The following is a 19,844-nucleotide window of genomic DNA, read 5'->3' on the forward strand; positions in this document are numbered from 1 at the left end:
CGAAACAAACCTTTTATTATTGCAGAAAAATACACATAAACAAAAACACAATTGTTTTGGCCAGACTTTGTTCTAAATGATGTCACCCATTGTTTCTTCAATTTCAAATTAAATATGCTGGGGCCTAAAATTCAAAGCTTTGTCTCTGGCTTTTAGGACAGCCAATGGAACCGCACCCTCTTACTTCAATTCACTTCTTAAGGTCTATGCTCCAACTCGCTGTCTGCACTCTATGAACGAGTGACACCTGGTGGTCCCATCACAAAGAGGCTCCAAGTCTGCTTCATGATCATTCACTTTCTCTGCTCCTCTGTGTTGGAATTAACTTCCAACCTCCACACGATCTGCTGTTACCTTCTCAACATTCAAGAACCAGCTGAAAACACATCTGTTCTGTGAGTACTTAACCAACCCACACTAATTGCACTTAATGTACCAAAAAAATAAAAATAAAATCCTTGTCTGTCTCTTCTATGCTAGCATCTTTACTACTCCAGCCACTGTGAGAAGCTAAACTTTGTATGACAACTTGCTTGCTATGTGTGTCATTTGTAAGTCGCTTTGGATAAGAGTGTCTGTTAAATGACTAAATGTAAATGACCTTCGATGAATGGAGTGCTTTGCGGTAGAGAGTTTGAACAGACAAATCGATTCTACGGATGTGTCTGTAGGGCACAGCTTAACAAAAATGTACTTTCACCGTTTTCAATCTATTTATATGTTATGAGACTCTTGTGTAACTTATGTTATGCTATTGCTGAACTTTGTCTGTGGTTTAGTATCAAACAGCCCCTTGAACGGTTTCGCTTTCTCTGCAGTGGCACTTAAGAAAGGAAGAAAGAAATGCAGTCACTGCTTATTAAGCAGTGTATTTTAAGCAAATGTATCCCGACACTGTTTCATAATCTTTTTATACTTTTATTGAAAAGCATTTACAAAACATAAGAGGGACACCATAAAAGCTTCCATGATTGAGATTAACCAATTGCAAAATAAAACAATTAAGTAGCATTGGCATTAAATCAAGCACCTCCATTGATCACCTTCTTGATCCAGGGTAAATATTTTGAAATCTGGGTGTAAATGTTAGGAATATTTGGGTAGTCACATTGGCTCTTATAGTTGAAAGAGACCACACCCACTGCAAGCCCACTGCACACCAAAGGTCCACCTGAATCACCCTGCAATAGGAATGTTTTAGTGTGGATTTCATATTTACTGCAATTGTCACCTTTTTTTTTTCTCTCTGAAGCTGAGCAAAGCTGTGCCAAAACCCATCTGTCACATGACAAATCATCATCTAAAAAGACCTGATTTCAGTCATAACTCAATCATGACAAAATGTTGCATTTTGCCTTTGTATGGCAGAAGAAACATTCAGATTTCTCTTGAGTTTGTTAAGAATAGAGACTCACAAGTAATGTTGATGTCGGGTTAAGAAAAAGCTTTCACCAAAATATTGCTGTTGACTTACCTGGCATGCGCCACTTTTGGTCTCTAAACCCCCAGCGCACAGGACGTTGTCAGGGAGGTTTACTTTCACTTTTCTCCACATCGTCTGGCAGACGGTGAAGTTGATGGTGGACACGTCTGTCACTAGCAGATCATTCACCACGTTGTGCTGCTCGGTTTTGCCCCATCCTGCAACTAGGCACTTGGATTTTGGCTTTATTGGTTTGTCCTTGCTTGGGATTTTGACTATTTTCACACCCTTGTTTGTTTTCAGTTTCCTGGACAGCTTAAATTTTTCACAAAATAAAAGTGTGCTCTCATTATGTATAAAATAAAAACATGTAAAACAATGTTCATTTGCAAGTGAAAATGAAAGGATGTTGTCAAATTCATTACATTATTAAATGTACTTTAATTCAGGAAACTACAAGTAAATATTTTAAGTCAGATGAGTTCAGCTGATAAAATCCCTTGTTTTAAAACCCCATATTTAGGGAATAATTTACCTTGAGAAGCATGATATCATTCCCGTTTTTGATATTGATGAAGGATGGGGGCTTATGTTTATTTTGCACTGTATAACTTCTCAAACGTGCTCCCTCTGGACCAATGTTGTGGGTACCCAGGATCACAGTCATGTTGCCACTTATTCATAATATAACATAATTGCAGATTAGGAAACAGTTTTGTTGTACAAATGGTAGGCTAAGTAATGTCTAACCTTTTATCACAGTGTGCAGCTGTGAGCACATAACTTGGATCAATCAGGAATCCTCCACATTTGTGATTTCCGTCAACCTGCACTGATGCCATATACTGCAGGGAGTTCTTCTTGGCTTTTCTCCCATTGATGATATCAGCTCCAAATGCACCTAAATCATGGAAGAGGCAAACAATACAAAATTTAGTCAGCCGGTTCAGATTATACAAATATTTCATTCTCATAGCATCTTAGTAAGGCATGATTCTACTTACCAGTCAGTGTCAAGCTTGTTAAAGCCACAGCGAGCAACAGGCTGTAAGTTGCACTCATCTTCTTAGTAAGATAGTGCTGCTGAGGTCACCACAGTCATTTATATAGGTTTCTACAGAACCACCTATTCAGAGAGCTGGACCTCCCATGGAACTTCCTTTCTATCAGTAATTACACAAAATGGCACAAAGTTGCTCAATTTCGTTGAGCATGTGTCAGAATAAGATTTACTGTACTGAAATCAGGCCTGGATCTAGACTGTTAAGAATAGGGGGGCACTTTGAAATAAATGAATTTATGAAAACAAATACATGTATTGCTATTTTCTAACATATTTCTGCCCAAATATTACATTTTCACATTTTTGCAGCATGTGGCAAAGTTCCCGCAGATCCTTAAAAAGTCTTAAAATGACTTCAATTCAGTTTTCCAAAATGTAAGGTCATAAAAAGTTTTAAATATCTTAAAGGCTGAAATACAGCGGGGACTCTTATTTTCAAATGTATGCGCTTCACTGCTTGTAGCTTCTCATTCAAACAAATAAGGGAAATAAAATGTGTACTCCTACAATAATCTACAACGTATTTCAAAATAAACAATTAAAAGTAAGCATTGTCATCATCATCATCATCAACAGTTGATCATCAGTGATCGCTTGTCATACATTTCCGATATGACTTAATGATTGTGAACTGCTCTGCAACAGCTGAAATGGGTCATATAGCAGTATTTGAATTGCATTGTTTTTTTAATTTTTTTATTGCAGGTCTTCTGTGAGCCTCATTGAAGACAGAGAACTGTCTGAGGGAGAAAAAATCCTCCCTCTCTGTCCTCTTAAGGGGATCCATATGTTCCAAACCTGTATGTTATTCTTTTGTGAAACACAAAAGATATTGCAATATTGAATTTCAGTCAACCACTCACTTTTATAGAAAAGAAAGATGCAATGAAAGAAAATGGTGACGGAGAATGTCAGTACCAAATGTTCTGACTGCTTTTGTGTTCCAAAGAACAAAAATGTCTAAGGTTTAGAACATGACATGAGGGTATGTATAAGATGACAGCATTTTAATTTTATTGATGCGCTAACTCTTAAAATCTGTCAAATTGACACTACCTTTAAATTAGCCTGTAATTTGTTATTGTTCACCCATCTGTGAATGCAACAGCGTGAAGGCATTATTCTATAATTGGCTGTTAAGTATTAAGATTTATACACTGTAGAAAAAGTTAACTCCAAAGAATTATGTATTTGTATATGTATATTTTGTATAAATAAAACAATAAGTAACTGAATGTGTTGTGTGTTTAATGAAGAGTAAATATACTGAATAGGCTGATTTATTAATTTTTAAGTATTTGGAGTTTTAAAAACAAAAGTAGAAAATATATTGATTGTACAACATCGTTTCACCCAATTGAAATAAATGTAGTTTCAATGTGAGGTAAGCAAACCAATTAGATCGATTATACATTGAAAATGTGTTGATTCTATGACATTGTTTAACCCAACTGAAATAAACATTGTTTCAATGTCAGGTAAGCAAACCAATTAGGTCGATTTTATGTTAGTTTTCAATAGCGCGAACGATGTAGATTCAACGTGACTTCAATGAGCACAAAGATGCTGAATCAACGTCGTAGATTAACGTCGTTTCGAAGCCACGAGAGACATCAATTTCACGTTGAGGTAGTGTAAATTAAATGAAATAATGAATGATAGTAAAAATTAAATGAGGAAAGTGTATGTCATGACAACTGTAACAGGAAGATTGACAGGTCGGTGTGGTCGCACGTGAAACACGACCAAGCGGTCTGTGGTTTCAAGAAGTAATTTTATGATGTGATATTATGTCTTAATACTTGCACACTCTCGAGCTACACACTCAAATGCATGCACTTTTCCATAAAAAAAAGTAGATACTCTAAGGGTGTAGTATAAGTAGGCCAATCGAGACTTCACTAGCAAACAAAAAGATGCGGTATTGGTTTCAGTTGTTTGAAGGTTCCAAATGATTTGGCACAAGAGTCTTGACCATATGTTTGATGGCCATTTAAGTGTGAGGTGCAACAGCATGTGCTCAAAATGAGCATTTTAAAGCAGTCGTGTGTCAGTCATACTGGTACCAGATTGAATCAATGCTCAGTACTACTAGTACTGCAGAAACACTGGCATCGTTACATATTTTTTATTTTAAAATGGACTTGGTACCGATGTACCGGTACTTTTGACAACACTAATGAATAAGTAGGTGTAAAGTTACAAAGAGCATGCAGATTCATCCACAATACTGTCCCGAAGGAGTGTTACTCCACAAAACAATCTCTAGCCGCTAGGCAGAACCAGCACAAAAAGAAAACAAAAAGGCACTCGCCTGGTCTGCCCTGATCTCCTGGTAATCACCTGGTTTCCCGGTGGTCAACTGCTGCCTCGCCTGGTCCACCCTGATCTCTTGGCTGTCCTCCTGGTCCACCCTGATTTCCTGGCCGTTTGCCTGGTCCACCGTGGTCTCCTGGCCATCCGCCTGGTCCACCCTGATCTCCTGGCCATCTTCCTGATCCTCCCTGGTCTCTTGGCTGTCCGCCTGGTCGACCCTCACCAACTGTCCGTCCTCCGGATCCCCCGTGGTCTCCAGCCTCTGCACCTTATGCCCCGTGGTTTCCAGTGTCTGCTCCTGATCCCCTGTGGTCTCCAGTGTTTTTTCCTGATCCCCCGTGGTCTCCAGCATCCGATCCTGATTCTCAGTTGTCTCCTGTTGCCACGCCTAGTCCGCCCTGCTCTCCTGGTCACCCGCCGGATCTCCTGTGGTCTCCTGCTCTGCCCGAGGCCCTGTGGTCTCCTGTTCCACCAAAACCTCCATGGTCTCCAAATCCATCTGGATCCCCTGTTCTGTCCAAGGCTCCACCATGGTCTTCAGCTCCACTTGTTCTCCTCTTGTGGTCTCCTGGTCTGTTTGTTCCCCCATGGTCTCCTGCTCCTGTTATGAACACATTTTTTTTTTTTTTTACATATGTGTTTAGGATCATCAGGAGCCCTGTATTTAATCCCTGTGTTCATCTGTGTTCTTTGTCAGTTCTTGCCCTTAAAGAATGTAGTGTTTGTTTTTCTGATTTCCTGCATTTCCTGTGTTTGGGCCTTTTTACACTTGGTCACTTCAGGCGTTTTTACTGATCGGACAGCTGTCAGATTGAAAAAACTCATTCCATTTACACCTGACCACATCAAAGTGTCTCCACCAAACAGATATAAATCCGATCTTCAATTCCTGCATTATATGCAAATAACACAGAGTTCACTTCTGTGATTATACTAATGCCGGGCAGAAAATTTTAAAGATGTGATTTATTATTTGATTCCAACTGACTTTGAACAGTGCGCATGTGGTTCTGTTTGTGTGTGTACTGTGTATTTCCCCCCCTCTGGGCTTCTTGCAGGTAAGATGTGTCATGTGCATCAGCTGCGCTCATTGCCAGTGTTTAGTTTCAGTTTCTTCAGCGATCTGCAACAAATTTATGAAGAAAAAAGTCCTGTCTTTCCTACAACGTGCATTTGTGTCTTAATTTGTTGTTATTTGTTGTGCGATGCGAGCCCTATGCAAATACTTGGTAGCAGCTGTTATATTTAGCGTTTTTCCTATGCTGAGCTAGCGCTGTTTAGGGGGAGTAAAATTTACATATGCGTCTTGAACAGCCAGATGCATTTACACTTTACCAATTTACGAATGGAATGCGTCTCCACCTGAAGTGGTTTGAGCGATCGGATTGCAATGCAACTTGAATGCGTTTTGGAGGGCATTTACACCTGGTCTTTTCATGATCGGATAGCTATCCGATCAGTGAAAACACATGAAGTGGCCAAGTGTAAATAGGCCCTTTTTATGCATATCTTCAATTAAAGCTGCACTGAGATCCTGAACTTGCGCTTCATCCCTTTCAGACATTACAGTAGCACTGGTTTTGTGTGTTGGTTTGAAACATCTAGTTCAAACCCCTCTTATCTTTCAAACTAGAATTGCAATACAAAATTTGTGCAATAGCCATTGGGTAAGCAAGTGAGCACACACACACACACACAAAACACACTAGGATGCATTTAAGCAAGGGTCAACTCTATCATGATGGTAGATTTTAACCAATGGTTTAACCATGTTCTCAGGACAATTTATTTTTTCTTTCAGGTGTGTGGCAAGTTGTCACACTTTTGTTTTTGCCACAACAGTGATTTCGTATTTTTGTTTTACCTTTTACAATTTTTCTGTTTCATTAATTGTTTGTGTTTCATAAAGTTTTACCATTTAAATTTAGCTGAAAAACCTGTTTATGCTGTTTAATAGCAGGTTCCATTGTGACAGCTTGCCCCATAAAGGTCATCTTTTTTTATCCTGGGCAATTACAGTGGAAATGTTCTATAACTTTTTTTGTAGGCAAGATTTATGTGCCTCTAAACATACCTCAAGAAATATTCACCTGAATAAAAAGTCTGATAACTAGCCCCGGTCTCCCCTATACATTTGTATTACCGTGCACACTCCTCTGTTCTCCTTATATCTTCCTGCACAGATAATGTTTGGTGGAAGTTTTGTTATGTGCTCTCTGTATTTCTTCCATGCCATCTTGCAGTCAGGGATGTCAACAGCTGATACATTCAAGGCCAAAATTAATCAACGTTTCTACGCCGTTTAGTTTCACCCCATCCAGCAACCAAGCAGTTGGTATTGCGTTTAACACTGTGGTATTTATCCGGGTCCAGGATATTTACTGATTTCACATTGTTCCCAAAACTGCTGCCCAGAAAAACTTCAAATACACATTGATTATGCATTTCTAAATGCTGTTTTTCCATTTTCAACTTTTCATTAGTTGGTCACATTGTTCTTATGCAAACCCTGCTCAGGAAACACATCTGGTTTTTCTGCTGGTCAGGTTAGGATACCAGCTGGCACCAGTTTTCAGTCTGGGAGACCTGCTTAAACCTACTAAGATCAGAAAATTAGCTTAGGCTGGTTTAAAGCAGAGTAAAACAGTAATAATGTCAAATTCAGTAATTTTTTTACACTTTCTTTTTCCTCTTAAATTTTCTGTGTAACTTTTAGCACCCCCTTGTTCCCCCCTTGTGGTCCCTGGACCCCAGTTTAAAAACTCCTGAACAAGACTGCATGTTATACTTTCAAAACAATCGAGTTGCAAGAGAGCCACAAAAATCAGAGTATTACTTGGTAACACTATTCAACTGCACCACTGAGTAATGCTACATGTATATCAGGGTAGACCCTAACTAATCTTTACACCTCTTGACTCATTTTGAAAGTTGATTCTAACAGAGCATGTGCTTGGAAAAAATGTTCAGGCCTGTGGGTTTTGTGCATTATGGCCTACACAGCTCTGCAGAGGCCCATTTGAAACAAAGGAAATAGTCTCTAATATCAGGCAGCCACTGATGAGAACTCTGTTACAAGAATTTAAATGGATAGTTCAGCCAAAAATGAAAATTCTGTCATTTACGCACCCTCTTATTGCTCCAAACCTTTGTGACTTACTTTCTTCAATGGAACCAGAAGGTTGGAAGCACAATTCTTTAGAATTTAATTTTATGCTGTAGTTCTTTGAGGGAATTCAAGCTCTGCATGATGTTTAACGGACTGAGTAGTTGCCGGCTTTGTTGCATTTTCTCGGTCCTTTATCTGTAATTTGTACTTAATTTATTTATTTTTCTGATCATCTAAAAACATCATATTGCCCCAGGAGCTCATGAGACTTAATGACCTTCGATGAATGTAGTGTATTGTTGTAGAGAGCTTACATAGACAGTCTGACAAATCAGTTCGGTGTCTTTTGAGCCCTTGAAACTAAGCTCAACAAAAATGAACTGATGTTTTCTGAGGGCATGGACGTGTCTCCTAGCACAGTTTTTGCATTGCTCTATCTATTTTTTTTTATTTTTTATGAGACCCTTGTGAAACTTAGGATGTGGTGGTGAACTTTTTTTATGGTTTAGTATCAAACAGCACCCCGAATGATTTCACTTTCTCTGAAGTGGCCCTTCAGATAGAAAGAAAGAAATAATTGTCACTGCTTATCATGTTATAATTGCAGATATTTAAGTAAAAGTATCTCTGACACTGATTCATTATCTTTTAAATCTTTATTGAAAAGCATTTAGAAAACACTGGCATGACACAAGAAAAGCTTTCAAGAATGTGTTTTTATGAATTGCAAAAAAATAAAAAATTCAATTCAATTAAATCAAGCCCCTCCATTGATCACATTTTCAATCCAGCATGTATATTTTGAAATATCAGTGTAAATGCTGGGAGCTTTCTTGACTGGACCGTTTCTGAAAGAGAGGACATCTGTTGCTATCCCTCTGCAAAGGGTCCACCTGAATCACCCTGAGATGGGAATGTTATTGAGATGTAATACCAGTCATACTTGTCACGTTCAAACAGCAGCAGAATCAGTTGTCAGTCCTGGTTCAGGGTACTAAATATGGTTGTGTTCTTTCACAGTTTGGTTATTAATGAGAGGGACAAACACATTCTGTAACCAAAGTGACATCTGCAAATTTTTGGTGCTACCATAATCCAAGCTGTGTGACCAGAACTGCACTGGACAACTAGTTGTCAGTCACGTCATACGATGCGAGAGCTACACTGCACTGTTAATGAGTGTGTCTTGTATTTTTCATATGGAGTTCCATTAACTCAAGGACATGAAGATTTGAGCTGTGTTTCACCCGAAGATCCAGTTGCTGTCTTCCTCCGAAGCTGCTTCTATCAGTGTAATGGGAGCGACAAAAATGCTGTGTTCTACACCTAGTGAAAAACATTCAAAGCCACTGTCAGTTAATTAAGATGAGGCATGAACTCGTGCCTCGATTGGACTCTATTAAATAACGCTTTAATAAATGATAAAACTTTACATTGCTATTGAAGTCATATATTTTATATATACTCCAGTTACTCTCACTTTGGTTACAGATTTTACATAGGCTATGTAAGAGGAGAAGAGATGGGGTTTGGGGCTTTCACTAAGAATGAATTGTGGCGCCCACAAGTGTGCAGAACGCAATTTGCTGGCCCAATTCCTATTTTGCAGGCCGATTTTGAACACTATCTAGTGCAGGATGCAGCAGACCACCATGATATGACACTTTGTTGGGACTGAACAGCATCATTGCACTACTGTGATCCAGAAACCTGAAGCATCTCTTAAACATGATGAAAATGCACATCTGGATATGTGAGAGGTTATGACGCATTTCTACATTATTTAATCATTATTTGATGAATTACTGCTGATTTGATCGATTGAAAATGCACATCTCCTGTAAACAAAATTTGCTTTACCGGTTGGTTTCATTTGGCGGTAATAGCGCGATGTAAATGGTGTCCGGCAATTTTTGTGAATAAAGCGCAATTTACATTGTGTATAATTTATGTAGAAAGGAAGTGTGTTTGCATGCAAAGGAATAACAATGACTTCATTTAAATACTCAAGATGCAGCCCAATTTCAACACTGATTGCGTCTTCTAAAATACATTGTGTGTGGTTAGTGAATAAGACGCAGGTATTTGCGCTGAAATCGAATTCCACCCTTTGGCATTTGGAAAAATAAAGACTCACAAATGATACCAGTATCTCAAGATGAATTTGTCTTATAAAAAAGGAGTAGCTGTCAACAATAGATTGATGTCGACCTACCTTACCCACTCCACTTTTGGTCTTGGCAACACAAGCGCACAAAACATGGTCTGGCATTTTTGTGGCTCTCTTGCAACTCGATGAACTGCAACAGTCAAACACACTCATCTATGGGATCATTCACATTTAAAGCGTTTTTGAATATCTCCACGGATTTTCATTGTTTTCTTGTGTAAACTTGCGCTACGCGGACATCTTTGACTGCTGCGCCATTATTATATCAATTTAAAAAGAACCTCAACTTTTAAGAAAAGGTGAATTTTTTTTGTATAATATTCTGGCCACTGTTTTCGGTTTAATGAAAGTGAATGAGGAGTGGGATTGTCAAGCTCAAAATGACAAAAAGCACTGTAAAAGTTTCATAAAGGTGGTCCAAATGACTCTATAGTGGCACAATATTCAAGTCTGAAAATGTCCCTCCTTGTGAGCTGTTAACATGCGACCAAGTCATTGATTCTACTTCCACCATGAATTTTCATACACACCAAGGAGAGTTAGGGTGAATGTCAAAATTTTCATGAGAGACAATGAAAGAATTTTCATTTTTGGGTGAATTGTAACTTTCACATTTTGTGCAGATTTACCTTTTAGGACTGCTTACAAATAACTGAAGGTAAATTATATATGGGTTTTTTTATTCACTTTGTATTGTAATTTGCATGAATGTTTGATGCTACTATGGCAGCTTCATCACTGGTGTGTCAGCTGATATGGACATTTTCAGGTATTGCCTGTACAGTCTTGCATATGTGGAACATCTCTTTACCATGCAAAAAAACAAAAAAAAACAAAACCACATTAAGGTCTTCTGAAACTAGAGTCTTTCTCATATGGTGCCTGACCACATGCTATGAACTCAGACCCCCACAGGAAACTTGTCCTGCTGTGTAGGGTCGACACAACTTTCTGCTGAAAAGCATTTGATGTTGCATTGACACATTTGATGTGAATTGAAGCTCTTGTCTGAGAACAATGTCAAATCATTAAATCAGAATGGTACACACCAAAAATTCACACAAAAAACAGTCAATCAACTCTATTGTTTGCCTGTTTTTAACTTTAAATAACTGCAGCTATCTAACAAAGGACGAAGCATCGGTCAATTCATCATAGCTCTTTTATCCAAACGGTAAAAGAAATACATAAATTAAACAGACAAAACAAGAGATGAAAATTCCACACTTTATTCTTTTTCAAAAATAAAAGAATGAGGATCAATGGGATTAATACAGTCAATCCATTTTATCCAAATATATTTAACTTTTATTTCACTGCAATTTTAAAGAAAACATATTATTCATTACAAAAATATCTTCTATGACATTTAAAAATTCTTGCATATTTGGTGTTTCAGACTTTATGCATTTTTTTATCAATGTTTTTTACATGCAGTTAACATTATTGTGAATTGATATAGGTGATCTTTTAACACTAGGGGGTAAAAGACCCAAATAATACTTCTATTTAAGTTCAATCAATAATATTCAGTTCTTGGTTCACACCTCCAAGTATTGCATTTATCCAGGTCAGAAACATGGAAATCTTGGTGTAGACATTTGGAAGCGTGGGTGAGTCACAGTTTCCGTTCTCATTGAATGAAACAACACCAACTGCAGTTTTGTCACACACCAAAGGCCCTCCAGAATCACCCTAAGAAAAGTAATTAGATTTACAGAATAAGCATTAAATACTGATACACATTTAAATCCATAAGCAGAATGATGATAATATGCCTGTTAGATCAGAATATACTTTGCATACCTGGCAAAATCCTCCATGACCTCCTGCGCACAGCATCTTTGTGGGGTAGTAGTATTTTTTCCAGTACTTCTGACATGCTTTTTTGTCAATGATGGTGACATCAACCTCCATAAGACGATTACTCGGAATGCCATTGGTACTTTGTTTCCCCCAACCTGCAACACTGCATTTGGAATACTTGTTGTCTTTATCTTTTTTCGGTATGGAGATCCATTTGACCTTTTTGCTTTGTTTGGCTGTTCCATTCAGCTGAAATCAACAATAAAATCACTGAAACTGATAGGGTTCTGAATGACCATAAATAGTGCTGTTCAGACATAAACATTAATAAAGAGTCTTTCAAACCTGAATTTTTAAGCCGCTGTGATTTTTAAGCAAGTTGCTACTTCAGAACAGCACCTTCAGAATTTGCGTTGATTGTGATTTAGAATGTATAACAAAACATGAAATTCTCTTCAAGTAAAGTTAACCACAGACCTTATTTTACTCAGATGTCGAAAAAACTGCTTTTCTAAAATCCAACCTGATTTCATGAAAATTACGTGACTATGGCAAAATTTTTTTGCAAACACATAAATGACATTATGTGGTTGATTACACACATTGCGGCAGTTCTGAGGTGAAATGTCCACAGTGTGTCGCTAAAATCGAGTTGACGGTTCGCCCAAACATGTGAGGTTTTTAAGGTTAAAGGTGCACAAAGTAACTTTTATCTTTGTGTCATCTTGGACTTACACTGACACCTAGAGGCTTGGATGCAGCATCATTTAAAATCAATAATTTTCAGTTTCAGATGCCATTGTAGAAATTTAGTATTCACAGTCAGTCATGATCACTTTAATCAATGAGTGAAAGTGTCAAATAACAGGATGGTTACTGAGATTAAGCAGTAGAATTCAGCTGGTCATGTGATTCTAATATGGCAGCCTTCATGTGCGGACCTTCTCCATGTAGAATAAAACAGCTTTTATAAGGTTACTGATATGACTGGAGTCTTCAATTTAATGTGAGTGGTCATGATTTCCTACATATATTGCAACATTACAGTGATACAATGAAAACACCTTTAATGATCTATCGATTTTTTTAATCAACAAAACCTACCTCCCTAGCCTAATCCTTAAACCAAAACCTTACTTATAGTGTCAGAAAAAGCAATTGTGAGATTAAAAATGCAATTGCGCAAGAAACCACGTCACTTTTGGCTCTAGTGTTGACTTGTGTACTCTTGAGGACTTGTACCCTAGTACTTTAAATAAAAAAGGCTCTATCAGTTGAGCTACCACACAGTTTGATCTCACTTGAAAAAGCTTATAAATGTAGATTGTTATGTCACGCAAACGTTAAAATGTATCGCCTTACAAGTCACGCGCTATAGTAAAAGTGTTTTGCTGTCATAAGATAGCAATGTGTGAGGAAAAGAGCGAAAAGTGTTTATGAACTGATGATCTGCCGTTTTACTCGAGATCTATGTGAAAGAGAATAAAAGTAATTGTTGTTGTAGCGCCTCTATCGTTTATTACACGAGGAAACTGTCACGATAAGTACAACGAGCCAAGTAAAAGTAATTTTGCAAAAATGTAGGGATAGTGATTTGAGACCAGGTTGGTCAACCATATTAGATCTAGATACTAGAACATAAAACTGGAATAGAACAAAATGATTGATAGAAACTAAATATTGTTCTGTAGAAGTGAAGTTACAAATATGCAGGATTGGCAGTTAGGATACACTGCTTAACATTTATGCGGCTAGAACTGCGCATAGAACCACTGTTAAGATCATGAGCTCCCACCACGACTGTCAGAGGTACCCCAATGCTGTCCCCTGTCCCCCTGCAAGGAAGAAGACATGTGAAGATTAATCTTTATCAGGAGAAACTTGGAATGGCTGGACAAGGCATTACCTGAAGTACTTTGAATAATTTATGATCTATCCAGGGATGGATGGATGGATGGATGGTGTGATGGAATAATATGATGGATGGATGGAATAATATGATAGATAGATAGATGGATAGATGGATGGATGGATGGATGGATGGATGGATGGACAGACAGAGATGGATGGATAGAATAATATGAAGGATGGATGGAGGGACAGACAGACACAAGATGCTTACTCTTTAAAACAATGTGCAGCTGTCATGACAAACTGTTTAGACACAAGGAAGCCACCACAACTGTGTTTCCCATTTATTTGGACAGAAACCATGTAGGGTCTGGAATGTGGTTTTGCTTCTGTACCATTTACTATACCTACATTCACATAAGCTAATAAAGAGAAAATTCATTAGGTTATATATCTGAGAAAGATTCCCTGTAAGCTTTATTATTATTATTGTTGTTGTTATTAAGTTTGGTGTCATTGTTGCATTCAGAGTTCAGGTTTGTTTTACTGATTTACATCAAACATATATCACATATCAGTTTGTGGAGAACATTTTATTAAAATGACATCTTTAAAATAAATGTACAGAAGAAGACACAATGCAAGAGAAGTCAGTAATTTTACATCAGACTTACCTGTGAGTGTCAGATATGGCAGTAGAGTGCCCAACAAAAGCAACGAGATGATCATGATGCTGTTCTGGTAAGGTTTGTCAGTTCAGTTCTCCTCAATGTTGAGACACGGTATTTAAAACAAAGTGGGCAGGTTCAGCCCCCCATTATAATAGCCTGTACTTCCTCTTTCACAGCTTTTTGTTTGTCTAACTTTGCAACAATTTTTTTTTTTGCCAAAAGGGGTGTTATGCTTGTGGTTTTTGGTGGAAGACAAGTAAACTCCACCATGCATGATGTATGCCATGTCTTGTTTTTTTGTAAATTGTCATAAGATGTTCAAAATCTGGCTAAAGCGCAGAGTGAAACTGACTCACACATCTAAATACCCTGTTAGATAGGCTCTTTAAACCCTGAGCTGTTATAAAATTGTAGAAGTTGGCATCTGGTTTCCAAGAGCAGTAAAACTGTGGTACGAGTGCCAAGGTGGTACTTGGCCTAAAAAGCTTTAGAACTATTAACTATTGGTTTTCAGACACCAATTTTAGAAGTATTTTGCACTTTCAAATATACTTATTTGTAATGTTATTAATATTTTGGCCTTTATGGCATTTTATATACTGTAGGTACAGAAAGATGATGGCGAGAAGTGAGAGCTGCGGGATTGGAAATTGCCATCCATAGAAAGGCTTTGAGGCACTTGAAATATACACTGTAGTGAAGTTCGTAGAGAACACAATAGGATTTTTGAGCCACCCGGAACAGGAGTCTACACATTAGTGGGTTCTGCAAGTGTGTTGTTTTGAGCGGCGCATTATAACACTTGATGGAAGCACAGCACCCATGGCAATGCTGACGCTTCACTTCATACGGCTCCATGTAATTGGCAACACTGACACGAGCCATGTGGTAGTGCCTGCAGGGGCTGTTCAGACTGAATATGTTATTGTGTGTTCTTTGGATAAAATATTTAATATTCGCTTTTTATTTAAATTTCCATGAGAACTTCTGCACTAATGTTTGATGCTAGCAGCTTCATCACTGGAAATTTTCAGGTATTGCCTGTAGCGTTTTGCATATGTGGCAAATCTTATGACTATGCAAAAAAAAAAACAAAAGAAAAAACAAAAAAAACATGATGTTTTCTGAAACTAGCTCACAGGGTGTCTGATCACTTTCTATGAGCTCAGACCCCCACAGGAAACCAACCCTGCTGTGAAGGGTTGACACGTCTTTCTACTAAAAAGCATTTGATGTTGCATTAACACATTTGATGTGGATTGAAGCTCTTGTCTGACAAAAATGTAAAATCATGAAACATGAATTGTACATACCAAAAATTCACACACAAAAAACAATTCAACAGTCTTGTATTTTTTTATTTTATTTTATTTTTTTTACTTTTTACTAAATGCATATCTATCATTTCATCATAGCTCTTCTATCCATATTTTTTATACAAACTATAAAACAAATACATACTGTAAATTAAAAATAGACCAAACAAGATGAATTTGGGAGATGCAAATTACACATATATTTTACTAAATAAAAGAATGAAGATCAATGTGAGTAATACAGTCAATCCATTTTGTCCAAATATATTTCACATTTATTTGACAGCGGTTTTATACAAAAAGTAATTTGCTCCATTACAAAAACATTTTCCATGACATTTATAAATTAATGCATAGTAGGTGTTTCAGACTATATGCATTCCATTAGTTTTTTATATGCAGCTAACATGATTGTTAATAGATAGATATTGGTGACCTGTTAACATACATTTGGGGTATAAGGCCCAAATAATACTCAAGTTTAATCAATAATAATCAAGTTATTGGTTTACACCTCCAAGTATTGCATTTATCCAAGTAAGAAATTTGGAAATCTTGGTGTAGACATTTGGCTTTGTTGGAAGGTTGCATTTATTTTTCTCATTGAATGAAACAACACCAACTGCAGTTTTGTCACACACCAAAGGCCCTCCAGAATCTCCCTAAGAAAAGTCATTAGATTTACAGAATAAGCATTAAATACTGATACACATTTAAATCCATAAGCAGAATGATGATAATATGCCTGTTAGATCAGAATATACTTTGCATACCTGGCAAAATCCTCCATGACCTCCTGCGCACAGCATCTTTGTGGGGTAGTAGTATTTTTTCCAGTACTTCTGACATGCTTTTTTGTCAATGATGGTGACATCAACCTCCATAAGACGATTACTCGGAATACCATTGGTACTTTGTTTCCCCCAACCTGCAACACTGCATTTGGAACTGGCCTTGATGTCTTTATCTTTTTTCGGTATGGAGATCCACTGGATCATTTTGCTTTGTTTGGCTGTTCCATTCAGCTGAAATCAACAATAAAATCACCAATACAGATAAGGTTCATAAACAGATCTGTTCAGTTTGTTTTTGGTTCAAATGGGTTTATGAGTACAATTCGGTCTGTGGGTAACATAACTTGAAGAGACATAAAAAAATCATGGAAATTAAGTGACGGTGGCTATATTTTTGCAAAATGACATTACATGGTTCTTTACACGTACCGCGGCCGTTCTGAGGCAGAATGTCCACTGTGTGGCACTAAAAGTTAAATAGTCTCCAAAACAGATGAGGTTTTTAAGGTTCTGCTCTATCAAGTTTTAAATAAACCAAACCTACCTATCTACCTTAAACCTAAACCTAACTGATAGTGACATAAAAAGCAATTGTGAGATGAAAAACGCATTTGCTGAAGCAACCAATTCATTTTGTGGTGCTTCAGTCAATGACACTTTTAGTTTATGCGTCGACTTGTGTGCTCTCCTGGACTTGTACCCTAGTCCTCCTCGTTGCTTTATATGTTGGTTTTAATTTATGGGAATAAGGCTGCAATTTAACCAAATTTTAGGTCAAATCTCTAAATTAATATTGTAGACTTGTCATGATCTTGAGGACAATGTGAGATTTACATTTGCAGGGACGTTTCTAGCTATAAGCGGTATAAGCGGCCGTTTAGGGCACCAAAGCAAGGTTTTTTTAATTTTCATATATATACTAAAAGTAAGGCAACTGTTCTGGCTCAGTTAGACAGTTGTAGGGGCCCCCTTGCGGCCTGAGAGGGAAGGAGAATGCAACTGCATTCGAGAGTTGTAGGTAGATGCTACAGGCATACACACTCAAAGGGTTTACCATCATCATGAAGCGCACCTACAAGTGAGGAGCAGATAAAAGAAAAAGGAAGAGGAGGAAGTGGAGATGGGCCAGGCCTCCAAATAGGATTTCACTTAGGGTCCACATATGCTCAGAAATGGCCTTGAACATTTGCATTGATCCATTTAGCAGACGCTTTTATCAAAAGCATCTTACCAAATGAGAAAGGATACAACATAAGCGATTTACACTGTACACTTACAGAAACAGGATGGGCAAACACTGTAGCTTATGCAGTTAGGATACATTGAGCAGTTTGACAATGCTGAGTTTAGTCATATACCTGAAGCAGCATGATGTCATTCTGCAAAGTTTTCGAGTCATACCCTGGATGGATGTGGTAAAACTTCACAGCCATGCGGCTTGAACCGCTGTTTAGATCATGAGCTCCAACCATGACTGTCAGATACTGTCTCCTGTCAAGAGGGAGAAGATATGGCAAAAATTATAATTATAAATTAGGACAGTTTGCTGTTCTAGAGATACCAGACTGGGACTGTCTTAGCTAAACAGAAAGCTTACTCTGTAAAGCAATGTGCTGCTGTCATGACAAAATCTTTGGACACAAGGAAGCCACCACAGATATGTTTCTCCTTATGCTGAAGAGAAACCATGTAAGGTCTGGAGTGTGGTTTTGCCTCTGTGCCATTTATTATACCCACATTCACATATTCTGAAAGAGATGGAAATGGGGTGAGGATTTAGTTTAGGTTAGCTGTGTTAGAAAGATACTCTACCGGCTATTTTGTATTAAGTAAACTTGTAAACTAAAGTTCAAAATCACTTTACTGTGTGGCATCTTTCACTAACTAGTTTGCCAGAAGCATTGAAATTACAAGCATATAATAAAAGTAGAAAACATTATGGAACAGAAGTCAATAATTTTACATCAGACTTACCTGTGAGTGTCAGATATGGCAGTAGAGTGCCCAACAAAAGCAACGAGATGATCATGATGCTGTTCTGGTAAGGTTTGTCAGTTCAGTTCTCCTCATTGTTGAGACACGGTATTTAAAACAAAGTGGGCAGGTTCAGCCCCCCATTATAACAGCCTGTACTTCCTGTTTCACAGCTTTTTGTTTATCTAACTTTGCAAAAAGTGGCTAAGAGGGGTGCTATGCTTGTGGTTTTTGGTGGAAGACAAGTAATCTTTTCCAAGTATGATGTATCCCATGTAGTATTTCTTGTAAATTGCCACAAGATGTGCGAAAACTGGCTATAGCTCACAGTAAAACTGACTCATACTATCTATTAGCCTGGTTAGAGACTGTAAATTATTATATAAGCAGGAAATAACTGTGTAATTTCCAACATGATCACACAGGAAATCGACATGTTGCTTCGAAATGTTTATGTATCCTAATATCAACTTCATTCTGCCGAATAACCGACATGTGCCATCTCATTTTTACATTAATTTAATTGTTTACCATTTCACTACTGATTGCACATTGCACAAGCAACCTCAGAGACACGGGTTCTGGTCCCATGGAAACCAGGAAGTAATCTTATTCACATGAACAAAGGTGAGCGTGATTTGGAGGTTGCATTTTCGCTCTAAAATTACATTTTTATGCCACTGACGGTTAGGTTTATGGTTGGGGTTTGGGTTAGGGCAGGGCAGGGCAGGGCCAGTCATCTGATGGCCCACAGACCAAATCCGGCCTGCCGATTTTTCATCAGGATAATCTGGCTCCCGCAAGAAAGTAGTTGAAAAGCCCCAGTTTAGGGTTAGGTATGTGCCTGTAGCTGAATACCGTATTCAGAAAGGAACACATAATGACCTCAAAAAAATTAACGAATCCATCCGATATGTAGAAATAGTATTAGCTTGACTAATTATCCAGGAAGCACAAGGATAAAGTGATATTTTAAATATATATATATATATATATATATATATATATATATATATATATATATATATATATATATGCTCCATAGAGGTTTAATGCTCCATAAATTTACATTTATTCAGACTATTCCTGCACATGTGATACGAACGCTATTATTTTCTGGAAACATATACAGGCTAATTTGCTAATTCTGCACATATAATTTAACTAAATAATTTAAATATGTATGCACAAAATGAGCCTCGAGTGTATCGTACAAATTCCTGATTGACTTATGGTGCTTTTGCCTGTTTGGAGGTGATATTGATTTATTGTCATTTGTTTTAATGTTTGTATTTGTATTTAATATTCGCTGCAAAATGTGTGCTTGACATTTCATATTTGCTTGACATCT

General features: G+C 37.6%; 3 protein-coding genes across 5 annotated transcripts; all 3 read right to left on the minus strand.

The window, feature by feature from the left end:
• Positions 1-828: 828 nt before the first annotated feature.
• Positions 829-3,177, minus strand: LOC127438648 (mast cell protease 2-like). The gene is made up of 5 exons (XM_051694366.1): positions 2,428-3,177; positions 2,174-2,324; positions 1,959-2,097; positions 1,475-1,738; positions 829-1,181 (listed from the first exon to the last, which is right to left on the minus strand). Exons 1-5 carry the CDS (start codon positions 2,483-2,485, stop codon positions 1,023-1,025), a joined length of 771 nt encoding a protein of 256 aa, XP_051550326.1. The 5' UTR covers positions 2,486-3,177; the 3' UTR covers positions 829-1,022.
• An 8,130-nt stretch (positions 3,178-11,307) lies between these two features.
• LOC127438649 (granzyme-like protein 1) lies at positions 11,308-18,596 on the minus strand. 3 transcript variants are annotated; one of them, XM_051694368.1, is made up of 5 exons: positions 18,494-18,596; positions 18,117-18,267; positions 17,878-18,010; positions 11,888-12,136; positions 11,308-11,776 (listed from the first exon to the last, which is right to left on the minus strand). In XM_051694368.1, exons 1-5 carry the CDS (start codon positions 18,546-18,548, stop codon positions 11,597-11,599), a joined length of 768 nt encoding a protein of 255 aa, XP_051550328.1. In that variant the 5' UTR covers positions 18,549-18,596; the 3' UTR covers positions 11,308-11,596. The 3 variants fall into 3 exon arrangements, with proteins under 3 accessions (XP_051550328.1, XP_051550327.1, XP_051550329.1); XM_051694367.1 differs by lacking the exon at positions 11,888-12,136 and adding an exon at positions 16,499-16,750; XM_051694369.1 differs by lacking the exons at positions 11,308-11,776; positions 11,888-12,136 and adding exons at positions 15,833-16,387; positions 16,499-16,750.
• Positions 12,135-14,545, minus strand: LOC127438653 (complement factor D-like). The gene is made up of 3 exons (XM_051694372.1): positions 14,413-14,545; positions 14,010-14,160; positions 12,135-13,722 (listed from the first exon to the last, which is right to left on the minus strand). Exons 1-3 carry the CDS (start codon positions 14,465-14,467, stop codon positions 13,587-13,589), a joined length of 342 nt encoding a protein of 113 aa, XP_051550332.1. The 5' UTR covers positions 14,468-14,545; the 3' UTR covers positions 12,135-13,586.
• Positions 18,597-19,844: the final 1,248 nt, after the last annotated feature.

Source organism: Myxocyprinus asiaticus, chromosome 50 (genome assembly GCF_019703515.2).
Source record: "Myxocyprinus asiaticus isolate MX2 ecotype Aquarium Trade chromosome 50, UBuf_Myxa_2, whole genome shotgun sequence".
Classification (NCBI taxonomy): domain Eukaryota; kingdom Metazoa; phylum Chordata; class Actinopteri; order Cypriniformes; family Catostomidae; genus Myxocyprinus; species Myxocyprinus asiaticus.

Excerpts from the sequence above, each read along its gene's own strand:
- LOC127438648 (XM_051694366.1), bottom strand. The coding sequence starts at position 2,485 with ATGAGTGCAACTTACAGCCTGTTGCTCGCTGTGGCTTTAACAAGCTTG. Across the intron at positions 2,325-2,427 it reads AACAAGCTTGACACTGACTG|GTGCATTTGGAGCTGATATC; the intron begins GTAAGTAGAATC and ends TCCATGATTTAG. Across the intron at positions 1,739-1,958 it reads ATGATATCATGCTTCTCAAG|CTGTCCAGGAAACTGAAAAC; the intron begins GTAAATTATTCC and ends GAAAAATTTAAG.
- LOC127438653 (XM_051694372.1), bottom strand. The coding sequence starts at position 14,467 with ATGATCATCTCGTTGCTTTTGTTGGGCACTCTACTGCCATATCTGACA. Across the intron at positions 14,161-14,412 it reads GCCATATCTGACACTCACAG|CTTATGTGAATGTAGGTATA; the intron begins GTAAGTCTGATG and ends TCTCTTTATTAG. Across the intron at positions 13,723-14,009 it reads GCTGCACATTGTTTTAAAGA|GGGGACAGGGGACAGCATTG; the intron begins GTAAGCATCTTG and ends TCTTCCTTGCAG.
- LOC127438649 (XM_051694367.1), bottom strand. The coding sequence starts at position 18,548 with ATGATCATCTCGTTGCTTTTGTTGGGCACTCTACTGCCATATCTGACA. Across the intron at positions 18,268-18,493 it reads GCCATATCTGACACTCACAG|AATATGTGAATGTGGGTATA; the intron begins GTAAGTCTGATG and ends CATCTCTTTCAG. Across the intron at positions 11,777-16,498 it reads GTCATGGAGGATTTTGCCAG|GGTGATTCTGGAGGGCCTTT; the intron begins GTATGCAAAGTA and ends TACTTTTCTTAG.